General features: G+C 39.0%; 1 protein-coding gene across 1 annotated transcript in view; it reads right to left on the bottom strand.

Moving 5' to 3' along the window:
• Dnajc15 (DnaJ heat shock protein family (Hsp40) member C15) overlaps positions 1-21,266 on the bottom strand; it is a 53,763-nt gene that overhangs the window by 12,071 nt on the left and 20,426 nt on the right. The window contains exons 4-5 of the mRNA XM_052732685.1: positions 14,037-14,113; positions 9,718-9,788 (exon numbers count right to left, since the gene is read on the bottom strand). Coding sequence (XP_052588645.1) covers positions 9,718-9,788; positions 14,037-14,113 — 148 coding nt within the window. The remainder of the gene's footprint in view (positions 1-9,717; positions 9,789-14,036; positions 14,114-21,266) is intronic.

Here is a 21,266-nt window from a genome sequence, read left to right as displayed (position 1 = left end):
AGCGAGTTCCAGGAAAGACGCAAAGCTACACAGAGAAACCCTGTCTCGAAAAACCAAAAAAAAAAAAAAAAAAAAAAAAAAAATCAATACAAAGTTCATGACAGAGCCATACATTTTATGTAATGAACTTCTGAAATTCATTAGTGTGGCTTTAGATTCCAAATGCAACTAATTTTAAGAAACCACCACTGCTGAATTCTGGTTCAGCAGCAAAGGGTCCCCCAACTCAGGCACCTTGAAAACAATCTTTCCTCTCCCAACTACCTAAAGAAACTACATACTATAAGAGAATGAACGCAGAGATTGACATGAGAATATAAGTAGTTTTTACTAAGTCAGAGTAGAGATAAAAATTGTAAAACAATTATATAGCATTATATATATATATAGTATAACACTATAATGGTGGAAAAAATTATGAAAATGCAAATGTTATAAGGATTATAATACTTCTATTAACACACATTTAAAAATGATTAAATACATAAATTTAGACTGAAGAGAAAAGAAACTAATTTCAGGAGGTGAGTTCCATTAAAGTTTCTGGGTTCGATCCTAAAATAAAATGGAGTATTTCTTATAAAATCAACAGTGCTTAAATATCATAATGTATACTTAATTTAAAAAATTGAGCATGCTTTCACCTTAAACTATTTCTCCCTTTACTTAGTTTTCTTTCAAGCTTTTTTTTTCCTTTTTTTTTTTTTTTGAGATTTTCTGTGTAGCTCTGGCTGGCCTGGAACTTGCTCTGTAGACCAGGCTAGCCTCGAACTCACAGAGGTCTGCCTGTGTCTGCCTCCTGAGTGCTGGGATTAAAGATGTGCACCACCACTGCTTGAATTTCTTTCAAGTTTTGAAGGACACATTTTTCTTTTTCCACCCCAGATCATCTGAGAAGGAGAAATCAAAACTGAAAGACAAACTCACTTTAACAGAAGCAAAACCATGACAGGTAAGCCCTGGGATGTGAACAACCACCAAGCCCAGCCCCAACTGACCAATTCCCCATAAAGGAACTTGAAACTAAAGAGATGGTGGAAATGCCTGAGGAAAAAAAATCCAGAATTTTACTTTTTAAAAGAATTATCATATGAAAGAACAAACGGATGAATGAAAGAAGAAGTTTATCCAAGATCTTGACGACACAGTCTCCAAAGTGAACAAAACAGTAAATTAGAAGTGAAAGTCCAAAATATAGAGGAAAAATATTAGCAGAATTTGAAACACTGAAAAGGAGCCAAACAGAAATATTTGAAATGAATGAGATGATTGTTAGATATCAAAGAATCCCAGGACAAACAGCTAACTGAGGTACACATACATACATATATACATATATACACACATACATACATATATACACACACTACATATATATTATATATGAAAATTTTTTCTTTTTCTCTTTTTGTTTTTTCAAGACAGGGTTTCTCTGTGTACCCCTGGTTGTCCTGGAATTCACTCTTAGACCCAGCTGGCCTCAAACAGAGAGCCACATGCCTCTGACTCCTGAGGGCACAGGGCACACTGCCTAGTTAGAGGTTTCTAATAGAGGTGCCTATTTAACATCTCAAAGCGGCCTCTGGCTGCCAGTCTCTCTCACCATGGCTAATACCTGTTACAGACTCTTGGCTTCTGTCAGCAGTTCTCAGCCTGCCCCCTACCCTGACCTTGAGAATTTATGGTATAGAAGGAACAGAAGTAAAATCAAATGGAATAGACAGACTACTTAATGAAATTATAGCAGAAAAAAAATCTCCAAACTTCATGGAAAAAAGCAGATGTCCAAACACAAGAGGTCTACAGAGCTCCCAAAAGACATGAGAAAGGAAACTCTCCATGACATATCATAGCCAGTATGTCAAAAATGCAAAGTAAAGAAAAAAATCCTAAAAGCAGCATGAGAAAGATATTGACTTACATGCAAAGGTGGAAATATCAGAATCACCACAGACTTTCCATCAACAACAATAAAAGCCAGAGGAGCTTGGAATAAGACATGTCATGTTAAATAACTGGGGACCAAGAATGCTTTACCCCAAAAAGGTATCTTTCAAAAACTGATGGAGCAATTAGGATATTTTAAGACAAACACAAATTAAATCAATTCACGACAACCTAACCAGCACTGAAGAAAACTCTTAATGGAATACGTTACAGAGAAGAAGTTAAGAGAGTCTCCTTCAGGAAAATACATGAAAGCTTACACTCCATGAAAGTAACTGAAGAACATAGTAGACCTGGGAAAGGAACTGCCATGTCCAACATAGCAATGCAGCAAATCCTCAGAACTAATATGGGAGAAGAAAAAGTAATACCAATAACCTAGCAAAACAAAACATCACCTAGCAAACTGACAGGAAAGACCAAACCCCTTTCTATAATAATCTTAAATGTATATGGCCTCAACTCACATTAAAAAGACACAGACTAATGGACCAGATTGAAAAACAAGAATGAATTATATGCTGTCTCCAAGAAACTCACTTAGCCAGCAAAGATACCCAAAACCCAACATCAAAGGATAGAAAACAAGATTCCAGCAGCTGGACATCAAAATGAAGCAGACATAGTTATCTTTATATTAGATAAAGTGAACTTCAAATCAACACTAATCAGAAGATAAAGGGGCATTACATCTTTAAACAGGGAACCACTCATTGAGATATAATTGTAAACATTTATGCACCAAACATTGGCACCTCTAATTTCATAAGACAAACACTAAAAGGCATAAAAGGCCACATCCGGGCTGACACAATATAAGAATACCTCACTCTCATATTTAAATAGGCCTTCTAAACTAAAAAGAAAAAAGCAAAGATACTTCAGAGTCAAATACACTATAGATCAACTGGATTTATCAGATGTATATAAAATATTACCAATAGATAGAGGAATCGACATCCTTTCGTTTCCTGTGGAAACAAAAGCATAACCTCTTCCTTAATGTGACATAACTTTTTCCTTCTTTTTTAAAGTTGAGACATTTTAAAAATATATATGTTGGTTTAATTTAGCAGTTTCCATAACCCAATGTCTCTCAGCAACTACTGTTTGTTCACCAGCAATCAAAAAATTAAAAGACAACACAATAACATACAGGATCCAGAGTCACTATGTATTTTCCATCTCTATGTGGCTTCTTTCTTTTTTTTAATTACTTTACTCTTTTTTTAAAGACTTTATTATTGTAAAACTACTTATTTATACTTATGACTGTCTACACATTGTGACCTGTTTAGAGGATTTTTCTGTCTGAACCTGCTTTACTGTGTATCTGTAACGTTTTCTGTTTCATGAGCAAAACTTTAAACCCAACATGGGGCTTAGTTCATGGCACACTGGCTGCTCAAGCATGCAGGCAGCTTCCAGGAGACAGGTCTCTGTATTGAGGCCTGCATGAGAGACATGAGACTAGGAAGCTGTGTTTGGCTCTGTTTTGGGGTGTTTAGAACCCTCAGACAGGGTTTCTCTGTGTAGCTTTGGCACCTTTCCTGGAACTCATTCTATAGCCCAGGCTGGTCTCAAACTCACAGAGATCTGCCTGCCTCTGCCTCCCATGTGCTAGGATTAAAAGCCTGCACCACCACCGCCTGGCCGTTTAGAACCTTTTTTAAGCTTTCTCAGGTTTTATGTGTATTTACGCAGCAGGACATTAGGCATCTGTCCTGCCAGCTCCCAAATGACCACACAGAGGCTTCTTATTAATTACAAAAGCTTGGCCATAGCTTAGACTTGTTACTAACTAGCTCTTACAACTTAAATTAACCCATATCTTTAATGTACATTCTTTTATGTGGCTCAGTTACTGGCTCAGTTACCTTTACTCTAATAGGCATTTTTCTCAATAGTACATCAAACCTTATCCAAATTTAGTCATATCTTAGGATATAAATCACATTTAAAACAATAAAAATAATGAAGATAATTCCTTGAGTCCTATTAAAGCATAATGGAATAAAGGTAGAAATAAGAAAACTACAGAAATACAAAGAAACTAAACAATACAATTTTTAATGAACAGCTGGTCACTCAAGAAATCAGAGAAGAAATTTAAAAAAATCTCTAGAGACATGTAAGAACACAACCTATCAGAACTGCTGAGATATAGCCAAGGCAACTGAAAGCTATAAGTGCTCACATTAGAAAATCTGAGAGATGTGAGTTCACATTTTTTTTATTTTAAAAATCTGAAATTTTAAATGTAACACAAATTTGCTAAATGGTCTTATTAATAAAAATCAAAAAAACAAAAAACAAAACAAACCCTGGAGCCAGATATTGGGATGAAAACTGAGAGATCAGAGGAATAGAACAAGCCATAGCCAACCTCACCTTACCAACTCCTCAGCCTCCAGAGACAGCTACTTCCTGTATACTCACACCTATATACCTTTCTGTGCTCTGCCATCTTACTTCCTTTCTCTGCCCAGCTTTATCACTTCCTCTTTTCACCCAGTTCTATCACTTCCTGTCTGTCTGTCCAGACCTCCAGACCTCTATGGTTAACTAGTGCTGGGATTAAAGGCATGTGCCACCACGCCTGGCTCTGTTCCCAGTGTGGCCTTGAACTCACAGAGCTCTGGATGAATCTCTGCCTCCTGAGTGGTAGGATTAAAGGTGTGTGCTACCACTGCCTGACCTCTATATTTAATATAGTGGCTGGCTTTTTCCTCTGATCTCCAGATAAGCTTTATTGGGGTGCACAAATAAAATATTACCACACTTAAATAAACAACCCAACAAACAGCCAAACCCAAACCCATTAGATGGTAAGAAATAATAGATTAGGGAAGACATTAATGAAACAAAGACTGAAAAGGACAATGTACTAAACCAACCAAAGAGTTGGTTATTTGAAAAAGTTAGTGACTGACAAATCCTTAGGCAATCTGATAAAAAGAGGAGAAGATGCAAACTAACAGAGTAGAGATCTGTGTGTATGTGTTGTAGATTATTATTTTAAGATGTGTTACATTTGTTTATGCTGTGGAATATTTGTCTAATGATACAAAGATGTGTTGCAGTCTTTTATGTTTCATTTGTTAACTCTGTGAAGCTGTGTTACTTTGACTGTCTAAAATACCTGAGGGTCTAATGAAGAGCTAAACAGCCAAACAGCAAGGCAGGAGAAAGGATAGGCTGGGTTACTAGGCAGAGAGAATAAATAGAAGGAGAAATCTTGGAGGAAAAAAGAAAAGAGCAAGAGAACAAGGAGAGGGATGGTAAGGGCCAAGCACCCAGCCACACAGCAAGCCACAGAGTAAGAGTGAAAGTAAGATTTACAGAAGTAAGAGAAAGGTAAAAGCCCAGAGGCAAAAGGTAGATAGGATAATTTAAGTTTAAGAAACCTGGCAAGAAACAAGCCAAGCTAAGGCTGGACATTTATAATTAAGAATGAGCCTCTGTGTGTGATTTGTTTGGGAGCTTATTGCTGCCTGGAAGGCCAGCCTCTAGCAGCCCAGGGTATGCAAAAAAAATCTACAAATATGACAAGAGCTAATCTTTTCTATCTGAGGGCTAATAAGGAAACACACGAGTCCTGATGGTAACTTTCTCTTTTTATTTCATCATGAAAAAAACTCCTCAACAGAAAACTCTAGACAATATATAAGCTGCATTTTCAGGGTTGTATAGCATATCTTGAACAAACATTAAGAAACAGAGCCATTCTGATCACACAGTTTTTTTCAGGCTAAAGATGTCACTCTGACTAGAAGTGAGTAATCATGGCAATGCTTTGCTGTGCAGACAGGAGGCACATAGCCTGAGCGACATCACGGAGAGTGACATTCAATTCAGGATCTAAGCAATAAACAGTTAGTTGGCTGAACCTTGAGCCTTGTATCATAAAAGTGAGGTTAGGAGTATGTATAAAAAGTCAGTTGCTGAGAGGATTTGTACAGGTAATTGTGTCTTTAACGCTATCAGCCAGGCTTTTGCAAGCAAAAAACCGGCACTAAAGTTGGTTAATGCCTGACCTTGATTCTACAATTAGACACCTGGGAACTTGCCCTTGAGCAATTCACCTCCAGGGGCAACTAGTCTATTTTGGATTTGCTCTGAGGTCTGTAATTGTCTTGAAGTGGTGGAATAAAGGCCTGGCTAAGAAGGTATATTTTATTCACCAAAATTACACAGCATAAGTCATCCTACTGTCAATTCACAGACATAACTGTGCCCAATATGTGGAGAACACACCACCAATAGGCTGTGCGAAGGGTCCCACAGTTCTTTTTAGGGAGGAATTGTGGTAGCACATGAGAGAACTGCAGACAGAAACAAACTGATTTACAGTCAGTGACCCCACAGTTTTTACCAAGTGGGGTTCATATCAGAGAATTATTCATCTGGTGGGTTGACTTTATGAATACAAGCTGTCACCTGCCACATATTTCTTGCAGACTCTGGTAGGAGTGGGTGGCAAGCCCCCCAAAAGAGCAAAAGTAACCAACAACATGTGTGTACATGTATATGTATTTAACACAACATACATATAAATATCACACACAAACATGTTTTTAATTTCTTACATATAGGAAAACATTAAGAAACACCATCTGCCGGGCGGTGGTGGCGCACGCCTTTAATCCCAGCACTCGGGAGGCAGAGCCAGGCGGATCTCTGTGAGTTCAAGGCCAGCCTGGACTACCAAGTGAGTTCCAGGAAAGGTGCAAAGCTACACAGAGAAACCCTGTCTCGAAAAACCAAAAAAAAAAAAAAAAAAAAAGAAACACCATCTAGACAGCCTGGAAGAAATCCCTACAGGCAGGTTGGAGATGCACCTCAAATGATGAAGTGTTTCTAGCATACAGAAGCCTTGGTGTGGATCCCAGCACCTCAGTAACCAGGTGGGGCAGGGGGATCAAAGTTCAAGGTCATCCTCAGCTACATAATGAGTTTGAGGTCATCAGGAGGCTCAGCTATAGGAAGTCCTGTCTTCAAAAGGGAAGACAGGAAGGACAGTCTGTAGCTTAGTTTTCAAATTTGCCCCATCTGTCAATCTTCCCTCTTGGATGTTCATGAGGTAGCATATCAAACTACTGACTTTATAGAAAATAACCCCTTTCTTCAGCAGTTAAAAAAGTTGATAAACTAAGACATTAGCTTCAAACCATCAGATCAAAGACCCGAGATACTTCTTACAGCATTAGTCTCACTCACTAAGTTCACTTTTTATTGAAAGTCACCTGAATGCTCATTTCAAACTAGTTACAAAAATATTATTTCCAGTCATTTCCCATGTTTGTTTTCTGGAGTCATTTTCTTTGCACAACCTGATAAGTTAAAGCTTGTTGCACACATGCTGCTCTATGTTTACCCCACCCACTGGTAACAAACAGAAAAGTGACTTTGGTCAGAATTGGGAGAGCACAGAAGTGAATTTCAGTACTGGGAGAGGTTAGTAGCTGTAAGGGCTTACAACACTTAGTGCTGACCTGGCCAGGACAACTCTGCTGGAAAAAGAGAAAAGGTGGGGGCAGAACTGGATTGCTCATCACTATGCTCTGCAATATTCCTAGCTTTCTCCTTCCAAGGTCAAGGAAACATTTTTGTTGAAAAGCCTATGACTTCTCTAGAGATAATTTTCAGATTTATGAGTCAGTATTTCAACTTCATCACACATAGGAAGTACCAATATTCCTCTTAGTTTGCTGTACTTGTGTTTCCTCCCAAATGCGAGGTACTTTATTTTCTTATTACTGTGATAAAATAGACAAAAGCAGCTCAAGGGAAAAAAGGGTTTATCTCACAGTTCAAGGTCTGTCATGGCAGACAAGTCAAGGCAGAAAGATCTGGAAGCAACTGGGCACACAGGACGTGCAGTCAGAAGACACCAATGAACGCAGGAATGATAGTGCTCAACCAGTGTTCTTTATCTTATACCACCCAGAATTCTGTGTTCAGGGAATGGTGTCATCCACAGCGGGTGGTGGCTCTCCTCCCCCAGTGAATGTAATAAAGATCAACAGAGCAGGCAGGCCTATAGGTCTGTCCCCCTGTGACAACTAACACCAACCATCACAGCTGGTACAGGACTTAGGAAGTCCATGAGCTTAGGAAATTCCAGATGTTCTAAACTGAACAAATTAGCAATTCTATGGGGGGAATAACCCACAGCATCAATACACCCTTAGAGGGTACAAAATCCGAACAGACAGAGATCTTTCTTAAACGTGTGATCTGAAGAAAAATACAGAGTACGGTTCCTTCCTTCATAAGTATAAAATATGATTGCATTAAGTTCCATAAAAAAAGGACTTCAGAATAAATCCCTTTTTTTACACATGATAAAAACTACAATCTGGAGAAATTAAGGGAATGTTAAGGCTACAATGCCAGCAGAAAATACTAGCTTCCTGCCTGCATGGCTCATCCTTTCTCACTCAGTTGTTCACACAAAACCAGATAGGAAGGTACTGGTAGGCATACTGGCATCCAAAGTCTGATATATCACACACATATGATATATATCTGATAAATAAATTATCTAAGAAGAAAACAAGTCCTTATTTTGGGTATTACTGGGCCATTTTAAATTTTTAATTTTAATTTTTATGTAAAACAACATACTCTCTTGGATACATTTTAGAACTTGCTTCCTTCCTGGTAGAAACAACCAACAACTTATCAATCATCTGACAGACAGGAGTGCTTAATACTATTGCAATCAATCACAGCCAAGAGCATGCACTTGACCCAGAAGGGGCAGAGGACATTCAGGAGAAAAAGGACTTCAAGGAGGCACTTAAACACATTTCTTGCTCACTGAAAGCACACAATAAAGAACAAATTAGTTGAGTGGATCTTCCAGTAACTGCTGAAGCTCTTTAAAAAATTTCAGCAAAACCTCTTTTCAAAGTTTATTCTCTTGTTTATTCACACTAAAGAACAGCAAGTACAAAACCAACGGCGATAATGTTCAGTGAAAAGAATTTTTATAGTAAGTAATTAAGTTGAGAAAGCTGAAAAAGAACGCTTTATTTTGGTGTCAAAAGGAATAGGAATCCAAAATTCGTTTTTAATTTTTTCCAAAATAATTACAAAACTGAAAGTCTATAAATAAGAATCTAAGAAAGCCTTCGCTTTCCTGCCCCCACCCCCTTGACTTCCGAAATACAGTGCAACTTTTCCCATCTGTTATTTTAAAGCAAGACAGTAATGAACATATGGGGCTTTCTCTCTCAAGCAGCTGTAGTGTAGTTAAAGTTATAATAATTGTCTTTCTGTAAGATAAATTTACATTAAAAACCTGACCAGTGAGAAATAAATAGCTCAACCGCAGAGTCTTCTTAAACAAAATTTAAAAGTTCATAACCATCTATGACAAATTACAGAGATGTAGAGGAAATCCCTAAAGCTTCTACTTTTATCTTTAAGATTTAGTGGATATAATAGATGATGCACAAATCAGCTTATTCCACCTCCCGACCTCATAGCCCATGTTTCTTTCTTGATCACAATGTGGGAACATTAATGAGTTCAGATACTCATCCCTAAAGCCAGCAACTAAATTCTTGGAAGTTAACAGTTCAAATTCACTCTTTCCATTGAGTCACTCCACGCTGAACCACAAGCCCGCTTGCTTACGAGGAGAATCTCCACACACGTGCCACCTAACTCCCGCTTCAGCCCTGTATTGCTTATGTGATCTGGAGAGAACTGAAAGAACTCACAGCACATCTGACCATGGGAAATGGAGCTACTACCTACCTTTGTCTGGATGGTTCAAAATCATCATTCTCTTGTGTGCTGTTCTAATCTTGGCCTTGCTAGCAGATGGGCTGTAAACAAATTAACAAAATGCAGATTATAAATTAATGATTTATATGGGTTTCAAGAAATTAAAAACTAATGAGAATTTCACCATCTTGTGGACAAATACAAAATTACAAGCTTTACACTTAATTCTACTAACCACTAAAATAAATCATGGTGACTCAATACTGTATTATATTTTCCTTCAGTACTTTATAATATCTGTCCTCATTCTCAGTTTTAAAAACTGAATAAATAAAAGATGGGTTGGAGATTTAGCTCCAACACAGAATCCTTACCTAGCAGCCATAAGACCCAAGACTTAGTGCCCAGCACCAAAACAACACACCACCACCACAACCAACAACACCCCACATACACAGGCCAAGAGAGTCACACTATGCACACTACAAGTATTGAAAGTTTATGTTTCTAAGGTCATTTTGGAGGAAGGTGACATATACCATCGAGGTACTAGAATTCCAGAACTAGTCTGCTAGTTTTTTAGATCAGTCTTGCTGCAGAGTACTGGCTGATGTTGGTCAAGGATACTGCCAGTGAGTTCTAGAATAGTTGTTGCCTTCTGTCAGACCTTCAACAAGCAATCTCCAAACTCTACATAGTTCATAGTGTATCTAGCTTTGTAAGAAAGCTGTGGGAAAGTGTGTCGGTGCAGCAGCCTAGAATGTGAGTGAAAATGAAAGGAGACAGTGAAAATAAACATAAAATTAGAATGACGAAACTGACTTATTCAGAGTTACAAGCGTTTGGTTCATTTTCTGAGCATGAAAAGAATTTTAGCACCAACAGTAGAAGCTACTGTAGCTAACAGCTATTGTATTTAAGTGACAACTTTACCAGGCTTCAAATGGGTAAGTTTATAGCCAGCTTAAAGTATGAGGGTAGTTGTGAAGCTCAAAGGAATCTGAATGGATGAACTCTGTGTTAGCAGGAAGCATGCAATTTTAGTTATTCAGATCTAAGTTCAAAAATCCTAATTCTACTGCTCTTCAGCTATGAATTTGTCTTGCTCATTTAAACTCTCTGAGTTACCATTTTCTCATATGTAACATAAATACAATGAAGCCTATCTACAAGGATTACTTTAAAGAGTAAAGGATGTTTATGAAAATACATTTTATATGTATATATGTGTATGTATATATATTTGTACTTTTAAAGAACTGAATGTAAACAATCTAACATTTCCTGAATGACTCAGAAACACTATCCTGAGAATGAACTAAATGCAACTCTCAGAGTCTGCAGAAGTTGGCTGATCCTTCTAAAGGGCCCAGAATGCTACTTAAGATCCTCCTTCTGTTTGAACAACACCTCCCCTTGCTATCAAGTGTCAGTCTTTGATTCTGTTAGCGCTCCAATTTCTAGCAGTTTCTTGTCAATTACATGCTACCACTAACCTCCTACAGGTAAATAACAATGCCATACATGTTAATACATCCTATTATGGGTCTGGAATAGTGTCACATGCCTAAACTTCTAGCATTCAGGAGGCTGAGACAAAAATATCTTGAACTCAAAAGGCTATGTAACAAGACTGTCTCAAAAGATAAGATCCCTGTGAAAAAAGAACTATTACTGGCTAAACGAACAGACAAACCATTCTTCCATAAACAAAATAAACAAGTTCCTTTATGCAAGGACCTGAGAATACTTCTTTCGGTTTTTTACAGAAACCTTATGGGGGAACATTTTTAAACCTAACTTTTAGGTAGCTCTCAAATAGATACTGTCTGATTTCAAAGACTATTTATTGAGTTTTGAGAAAGTAAAGTAACAATTGGATATTCACAAGAGCTAACTTTTATCTTATCTAATTGTGTAAGAAATGAAAACAACATCACTCTGAAAACCTGTGCAATTCCACTTCCTGTGCTGATGTGCACCGATCCTTCTGTTTATGGCGCTCTCCAGCACCTCTACACCAGTTATGCTCTATTATTCTGGATGCCCGACTCGTACATACAAATGACTTACAGGTACAGTCCATGACCTGCACTTAAGATATCATCTCAGATGGAACATGCAATGGGTGCTTCATGGATTTTATAGTACCCCCTCCCCCCCCAAAAAAAACATCAACAACAACAAAAACCAAAAGACCCAAAACCAAGAACAACAATCACAAAAAGTAAATTCCTTAGAAGAATGAAGGCTGTAGCTAGTAAACACTGACATTATACAAGATTATTAATTATAAAAATTAGAAACCTATAAAAAGAGCTTCACAAAACAGTACTTCACAAAGCTAATTACTAAAAAAATAGATATCAATTTAGAAAAGCACCAATTTCTTGTATATATTTGAAGAAACATGGAGTGTTGGCTCTTATTCTGTATATCAAGTTTTAATGAATACATGAAACAAAGTCTGAAAGTCACCTCAGTTACAATATTCTTGAAAATCAATGGCATTGCCTATTTTTTAAAATTTTTTTTATTAAGAATTTTTTTATTCATTTCAAATACCAACCCACAGATTCCCCCTCCTCCTTCCTCTCCTATCTCCTCCTCCGAAAAAGGTATAGCCTCCCATGGGGAGTCAGTAAAGCCCGGCACATTCAGCTGAGGTGGGTCCAAGCCCCTCCCCCTGCATCAAGGCTGTGCAAGGTGTCCCACCATAGGCAATGGGCTCCAAAAGGCCAGTTCATGTAGATGAATTCTAAATGGTCTTATTAAATAAAAAACAAGGAGCCAAATATGGGGATGAAAGTCTTAGATCAGGGAAACAGGGGAAGCCACCAACCAGCCTTATCTCACCAACTCTGCAGCTTCCAAATGTGAGTTACTTCCTGTCTACCCACACCTTTATTGCCTTGCTGTTCTGCCTTCTCATTGGCTATCTTAGCTCAGCTACCTCACTTCCTCTTCCTACACAGCTCTGTCACTTTCTGTCTGTCTATACAGACCTCCAGGTCTCTATGGTTGGTACTGGGATTACAGGTGTGTGTCACCACGCTTGGCTCTGTTCTCTAGTGTGGCCTTGAACACACAGAGATCCTGCCTGCTAAGTGATAGGATTAAGGGCATGTGCTGTCTGACTTCTTGTTTACTTAAAATGGCCGGCCTTTTCCCCTTGATCTCTAGGCAAGCTTTATTTATAAAATATCACCACATTTCAGCACAAATAAAATATCACCACAAGTTCATGCACCAGAGATAGATCCTATTCCCACTGTCAGGGGACTCTCAAACAGACCAAGCTACACAACTATCTTGCCCATGCAGAGGACCCAGTCCAGTCCTATGCAGGCTCCACAGCTGTCAGTCCAAAGCTCATAAGTTCCCACTGGCTTGGTTCAGTTGTATCTGTAAGTTTCCCCATCATGGTCTTGATGCCCCTTCACATTGCCAATTTTTTAAAAAGTAACTTTTTTCTACACAAAACCTGAAGTACTATGTACATTGTGGTCTGACGCCCATCAAACTATATTAAACTGAAACACAAGGAAGAAAAGTTCACGTACACAAATGTGACAATTTAAAACCACTGCCTTTAAGACAATTATCATCTTAGTGGTGAGCTTTGAAGTTGGGGGGAGAATTCTCATTTACATGCAGTTTATTCCCCTTCTGGTTTTGCTATATTAAAACTCTAAATCATTGCTACATTTAATGATTTGTTTGTTGCCAAGACCACGAATTTCAAAGTGTTCCCTGGAATATGTTTGACTGGCATGGGAAAGGAGCATGGGGTGGGTGGGAGAAATGAGGTGTGTGGAACTGAGTGGCATTCTTGAGCCTGTAGTAAACAGAGTCAATAAGTTGAGGGAAAATAATGCTCCCTGAGTAAATACTAAGCACAGAAATAGTTAGCTAACTAACATGGTCCCTTTGCTTAATGCCAGCCACTACTTCCTCTGACGAGGAAAACTCCCATCTCTTAGTTTTAAATAAAGCACTAAGCTAAAGGAAGTCCAGTCTTCAAAAATTATTATTGCACTTATTTATTTGTATCCACACACCTCCCTCTCTCTCTGGGTGTGGGTGTACCACAGTAAGCAGGTGGAGGTTATGGGACAACTGGTCTAGAGAGAAATCAGTGTCACAATAGAGGATCTTGTGATGGGACCTAGAGCCTAGGACTCCTTGAACTTAAAACTCCAGACCTTAAAAGACAAAAATGTAATATGTCCTCTTCTGGGTTTTATTTTTAAATTTTAAATATAAGCACAAACCTACTGTAATTCCCCCCACCTCCAATTTTCAAGACCATCTTGGCCACAAAACAAAACTACTTATGCAGCACTTACCTTACACCTAAAATAAGACTAGCCTCTCGCCTACTCATTTTCTGCTCAAATCCTCCTTTATAGTAGGATGAAAGGCTCTGCACGGGAAAGAAAGCAAGAAAGAATTAGTTCCATGCACAGGGTAGCATGACCTCAATCCCCTCACACCGCTACAGTAAGAGCAATGCATTTTATTAGAAATCAACTTGAAATTGCAGGGGAATGCACTACACAATGATCCTTTTATAAAACTCTAACCAAGATGAATGCAAAAAACATTACCAATGTTTTCAACTTTACAATGAATTAATTTTCTCTACTGAGATAGAACCGAAGGACAGGGATCAGCAAATGTCAATGCTTTCCCTAAGCACTGAAGTTCTTTTCTCACTGGATAGCCTTGACCAAGTCACTTATATTGATATGGCAGGTATCTGTTTGCCTTGTATCCTGGCTGACAGAGAAAGAAGAACATGTAATGGTAACAGACAGGAAAGGCAAAAGAGGCTGGGAAACTGAGCGAAATGGCCGTGGTGGCTAGAGAGTGAACTAGGAAGCTAGGAGTCTTAAAAAGCAATGGGAATGGATCGTGAAAGGCCTGGTTGGTGATGGAATGAGAAATGAGAGCACTGGAGTAACATCATTTGGCTTTGTTTTGGAAGGATCAGTTTGAAGAGTGAAAGAGAACAAGGGTGGACCAGTTAAAGAACAGACTGTAAACTGGCAAGGCACTGGGACATAAACGAAAGCAGGACTTGAGGATGTGGTGGAAATGGTCAGAGACTTTCATGTCTTTGGAGAGCAAACATCTGCTTGGTGGACGACTATGAGATATGACAAAAGGAGGAATGACAAAGGAATGACAAAAATTACGCAGAAGTTCTGCACTGTCCAGATCCCTCCTCGGGACTGAAGGACTCAGACACAGAACTGCACTCACTAAGCAGCCTAGCTCTGACCATTTGAGACCAAAGTCAAAGGCATGCCCTCTTCCCAGAGCAGCCTGTATCTGAAATGCCTGGCCAAGGTGGAATGAGCTGCAGTTCTCCAAGGTCAGTCCTTGGATGCCGCTATACCCACTTCCCAGGTGACATTATGCTCCTAGCCCTCTTCTAACCACAATGGACCATGGTAGCTGTGAGGCCAGGCCTTTGTTAAGACTGCACTACAACATAACTTGCTCCTCTAGCCTTGTCTTGCTTTGAAGGATGCTGCATCAAAGACTGTTCCCTAAACTTACAGCTCTCCAATTTTTGCCTCAGTCTGCTTCTCAGAGAGCCCAAGCCATGCAAATGCCTTTAAGATTTTTGGCCTAGAACTACCAGACTGTTTTTTAATGGCTAAAGGATGTAGCAGTTATCAGTTGTAGGAAATAGACGTGATGAGGATGGTTTCCAAGTTATTAAATTGAAGCTTCTATCCATTTCCAAGTGGAAAAGAAGTTCAATCTGGAGAAAGCCCATCCAAGTCCTCAGTGGGAACAGTGCTTAGTGAAGATAGACTGAGCAAGGCTGCCTAAGGAGAGCAAGTGCAGAGACTGAGCCTGAGTCTGCGCAAGGCCTGAAATGGAGGAGGGATCAGTAAAGGGCTCTACGAAGACCACGCTATGACATAGGAAGAAAACTGGAAGTGAAAAGCGAGGAAGTAAAACATGGTTTCAAGTGTTTCGGATGGGTAAAAGAAAATGTGATCCGAGAATTGACCCCATTAATTAGCAAAGAGAAGGTCAATGGAGAGGCAGGGCTGGAAGTTCCAGGCTGTCAGCCTGGGCTGAAGAGAGACCTGTTTCAAAAGACAGTAGCAACTGAGGTGAGCTGAATTGCCGGGTATGGTGCACAGCTGGGATCAAAGCACTTCAAAGGGGGAGACAGGGGAGCACACAAATCACAGCTCCCTCGGGCTACATAAGGACATCCTGTCTCAAAGCGGGGAAAACAAGATATCAAAAAGGAGAGAGCAAGAAATCAGGAAAGAGCAAGGAAAAGCTCTAAACAGGTGTATGAACTCAGCTTTTAGAGAGAAACATAGGCATGTACGATTGAACACATACACAATTCTAGGCAGAAGCCTGCACTTTTGTAATGAATAATAAGTAACTACAGTCACCGACTACAGTATGTATCAGGGATTGCTTCCAGAACCGGTTGTACTGAAATGCTTAGGTGTACAAGTCTGTTACATAAAAGCACAACATAATATCTGCAAATAAGCTGCCCTCCTCCTCCTGTACACCCCAAACTACCCGCAGATCACTAAAACGATGTAAATGACACGCAAATAAACAGTGGCTCTACTGTATTTAAGGAATGTGCAAATAAACAGTGGCTCTACTGTATTTAAGGAATGATGGCAAGAGGAACCAGTGCTACGTGCTTAGCACAGACGCAGTTTCCCCTCCATGGTGGTGATCTGCCGGAAGTAAGCCATGGTAAGGGTTGTCTTTTACCAGACAACGATTCACTGCTCTAACAGGGCCACGAGGAGTAATACGCTCTATTTCCAGTGTCATGTCATTCTAACCCACTACAAAAACAAACACACACAGAGACTGTTACAGAAGACAGAAGTAAATCTCAAGCCAAAGCTGGAGAAAAACTGGATACTTAGTAGAGGAAGGCCAGATGGTCTTAAAGGCTCTCTCAGCAGACCAAAATCTTTCCTAGGTGCAAACCGTATCCTCAAATGAAAGCTGGTTATTTGAGTTGTTTATGGCAGTCATTTCTACAGCAGTACATTGGTTCTTATTTCGGTCTTAATTCATGCTTCAGGTTGATACACTTTTTCTTTACAAAAAAGGTATTCCTATGACTCTTCATCTACTTTAGAGAGCTCGAAGACTCTAACTCAGCATAAGATAAACTGATGTTCCCCAAACTGTCACTCCCTCTATGGTCACAAGTCACTACGCTTAAAAAGAAACACTAGTGTCTATGCTATTTTTATTTCCTACCAAGTGGAAATGGGGCCACAGAAAAGTCTCCTCAGAACCCAGCATCCTATCCTGCAACACTGCCTTTATTACAAGTAAGTAAACCTTTGCACAGAAACCATCACACCTTCTAAAGGAAGATCATTTTGCAGAAAGGAGCTTAACACCTGGGACAGCACACAAAAACAGACAACAGAAAATGGAAGCTCAATAGAAATTGTATTGCTCAACACTAAAATACAGGCACATTTCTTCCAAGAAAATCCTGCCTTCTAAAACCAAGAAAGACAATCTTAAAAAGGAATATTTGTACAATACACTAATCTAATCTATTATCTTTAAATTACTATTTACATTATGAGCAGGCACAAAATTATAACTTGGTATCTCCCTCCTCTAATACTAAATAATAACTGAAAGGGTATTTGAGGCTTGATAAAATATATCAAGACCAAATTGTTTGGAATATAAAGAGATAAGATGCTGTAGTTCGTTCTCTGAAAATGCTGCGATCCAAAGGAAATGTCCAGATCCATAAACATGATTGTGGTGGTTTGAAAGAAAATGGCCCCCAAAAGGAGTGGCACTATTAGGAGGTGTGGTCTTGTTGGAGAAAGTGTGTCACTGTGCAGGTGGGCTTTAAGGTCTCATATATGCTCAAGCCACACCCAGTGAGACAGTCCTGTTGCCTGAAAGATGTAGACTCTCGGCTCCTTCTCCAGTATATGTCTGTCTCCATGCTACCATGTCCTACCATGATGATAAAGGACTGAACCTCTGAACTGTAAGCCACCACAATTAAATGTTTTCCTTTAAAAGAGTTGCTGTGGTCATGGTGTCTCTTCACAGCAACAGAAACCCTAACTAAGACAATGATATTACTACAAGTAATAATTATGTCATTGAGGGTGGAGAGATGATGCTGTCTACTGAAAACACCCTAGAATGTACAAATACTATTCTGTCCAAGAAGCACACACGAGCAACAACAGGAGTCACATTAATTTCTTTCTAAAATTAGTATTAAATGATGGTGTCATGTTATCGAAGGAGGGCTAAACTAACTCAAATAAAGCAAGTGTTCATTCACTAGCTATTTCAGTCGGTAACATGAACAATCCTCCACTAGGTGAGACTGGTTATCATTCACAGTGTCAGGTGAAGAAATAAACTTCCTAGCTGAGTTACAGAGCCACAAAAGGATGACGTCAAGTAAAGACAAATTTATAAATAGAAAATTAAAAGCCTTGAAGAAAATAAATGACTCAGGACTCTCTCAATCCTTAAATTAGGAGTAATTAGTCATTTGCTGAACCAATCAGTACTCATTTATACATTTTAAACAGCAAACAAAAGGCACTAGTTCAAAATAACAGACTGCATCACAACGGTCTTTTGTCTCCCAAAGTGCCTTAGAAATGAAGAAGTAAATATTTCCAATAAGAGAAAGCTATAACAGACTCTGAAAATAAGAAATCAGTAGTAAGCTAAAAACTTTAAACAAATACTGATATTGAAAAACATGAAAGACTGAATATACTGAAAAACTATCACAGCAACCCCAATATCAGGAAAAACAAAACCACTAGGAAAGAATAAATTCTCCCCAGGAAACCAAGAAGAAAACATTAAATTCACAGGCCATTTCTTTTTTAAGTATTGAGGTTTATAGCAAAGAGGGCCCTCCCTATACTCATCTAAATCAGAGCCTATGGTCCAGAGCATGTGACTTCCCCTCTGACTAAGAAAACAAACAAACAAATACATTACAACATGAAGAAGAAATAAAAATGACTTCTCAGAAAGTACAATCTTCCCTTGCAAGGGCCGAAGAAATGGCCAGTAGTTAGGAACATACTGCTCTGGCAGAGGATCGATGTCAAGCTGCTCACACCTGCCCATATCCAGTCCTAGGGAATCCAACACCCTTTTTTGCACTCCTCAGGAACCTGCACCCATATGTGGACAAACCCACACACATATACATAATTAAAAATAAAATAAAATGTAAAACATTTCCATTGTATAAAATTCAGATGAACTGTTTTTTTTTTTCTTTTTTTTTTTTTTTTCTTCTTTTTGTTGTTGGTTTTTCGAGACAGGGTTTCTCTGAGCAGCTTTGCGCCTTTCCTGGAACTCACTTGGTAGCCCAGGCTGGCCTCGAACTCACAGAGATCCGCCTGGCTCTGCCTCCCGAGTGCTGGGATTAAAGGCGTGCACCACCACCGCCCGGCCCAGATGAACTGTTTTAAAGAATGGCCACAGCTGACCACCAGCCTGGTGATTTTAAACTGCGGAAGAACTGCAGAACGTAGAAGAAAGTCAGGAACAAAACTGAGAACGAACAGCTAGACACTAAAGGACAAACTCAGATGTCAGCATCTTCTAATACACACCCTAGAAAAGAGAATTAACAGAGGGAAGAAATAATCAAAGAAAAACATAACAGTATGAAAGAATAAAAGAGAATCTCCAAGTAAGTTACAGTTCATTAAGAATCCTGGTGAAATAGTAAGATATCAATAATTAAAGAAACAAACAAACAAACTGAAACCCCAAACCAAACAATGGAAACGAGGGGGGTGGGGAAGAGGTGGGCAGGAAGTGAGGTTGCATCCCAGCAGAGACTTCTGTTAAGCAGGGACCACTAGATTTCAAGCAGAAAAGAGTCACAATCAATAATTAACAATTAATAATTGTGTGGGCAACACAAATCTTGTTAGCAGAAAAACAGTGAAAACATTCAACATCCAAGCACACGGATGAACTCTCACTCCAGCCAGCATTCCTATATAATAAGTTTTAAATATAAGACTATGAGAAATGGGATTTAAGAACAAGACAGTACAAAAATTAAAAAAAGAAAAGAAAAGAACAGGACAGTAAAACTTGAATAAAGTAGAGTATACCAAACAATAAACAGAAAGCCTGTGAATGAGATAGTTAGTGGAATACAATTGTACATCCTATTCTTTTAGTAACCCAACTTGGTTCAAAAATGAGTACTTCCCGAATCCTGTAACACTGTATTTATGAGGCAGCTGGGACTCGTCAATGTGAAGAGAAGCTATGCACATACTTCATGTTTCAGTTTCTCTGGACTGGTTAGTATGTAAAGAATTATTCTTGAAGATGACGATGATTAAGATATTCTAAACTATTTCCCTACAAACTATAATCACATTTTGTTTTAAAAAGAAAAAAGCTAGATTTATTAAAAAAAAAAAAAAAACATCACAAGGAAAAGGGTGGCACATCAATCACTTCCCCCGCCTAAGAAAAGTCTTGCAACATGCCCATTACCAGCCGCCCTGCTGTAGGCCTCTACTGAGCAGTGCAATGGTGAAAATATCCTCAACGCCTTTTTCTCAGTACAGTGCTCCAGAAAGCTGACGGTTTTCTCTTTATGATATACATATAGCTACAGAGGATCACCACAACAGAAGCATGGTAATTCTTTCTAAACGTGTTTCCAGTTACGAGTGACATACAGGAAAGACGAAGACAACATGCACTCAATGAGCCCTGTCACAGTTTCCATTAGGACCACTCCTCTCACGTCTCTACCATCCATCACCATTCCCTCTCAACTACCTCCAGAGCTTTTGCTCTGGCTCACTCTTGTCTATACTCTAAGCGGCTGGCAGGACAAATGATAACCTAAAAAAATGCACGTCTTGACCTTTCCCCTGTTCAAAATCTTCTGTACTCAGAAAAGAATGAGAGGTCTGTCATGGTCTATGGGCCCTAAGAGACCAGGCCCGAGCTGGTTTCTCTTCAGACACCACTGGAATTATCCTTGCTGCTGTGCTCACCCCACCTTGGGACCTCTCAGTGCTCCTACCGCTCAGAACACTTCCTTCAGATGCTTATATGGTCCCTGTCCACATCTCCTAAAAGGCTTTGCCTGGCCTAGATGAGATGAAGGTCCTTCTCTTACAGTATTCTTGTTTCTTACACTGGTTTGGATTTCTTAATGATACTTGATAATTTTAGGAATGATATACTTTCATGTTTTAAATTGTTTATCTGCACTAAAATGTAAAACATAAACTCCTAGAGAGAAGTATCCTTGGTCTATGAATATATTTCACTGCCTACAATATCTGCCATGTAGCAGGTACACAATGAATACTAACTGAACAAATGCTGAATATCTACCTATGAATATGTTAGCCAAATCAAATATAAATGGGAAGCAGAAAACACACCTATACTCCTTAATCACAGGCATGCATTCTCAGATTGTACAAGAATCTCTTGCAGTTCTTTTGAATACGGGCTGAATTACTTTCACTATGTCTTCCTTTGAAGGACTGTCA

This window comes from Peromyscus californicus, unplaced genomic scaffold, assembly GCF_007827085.1.
Source record: "Peromyscus californicus insignis strain IS unplaced genomic scaffold, ASM782708v3 Scaffold_12__1_contigs__length_115047231, whole genome shotgun sequence".
Taxonomy (NCBI): Eukaryota; Metazoa; Chordata; class Mammalia; order Rodentia; family Cricetidae; genus Peromyscus; species Peromyscus californicus.
The sequence above is the reverse complement of the archived record's forward strand: the minus strand, read 5'-3'. Positions and strand labels throughout refer to the sequence as shown.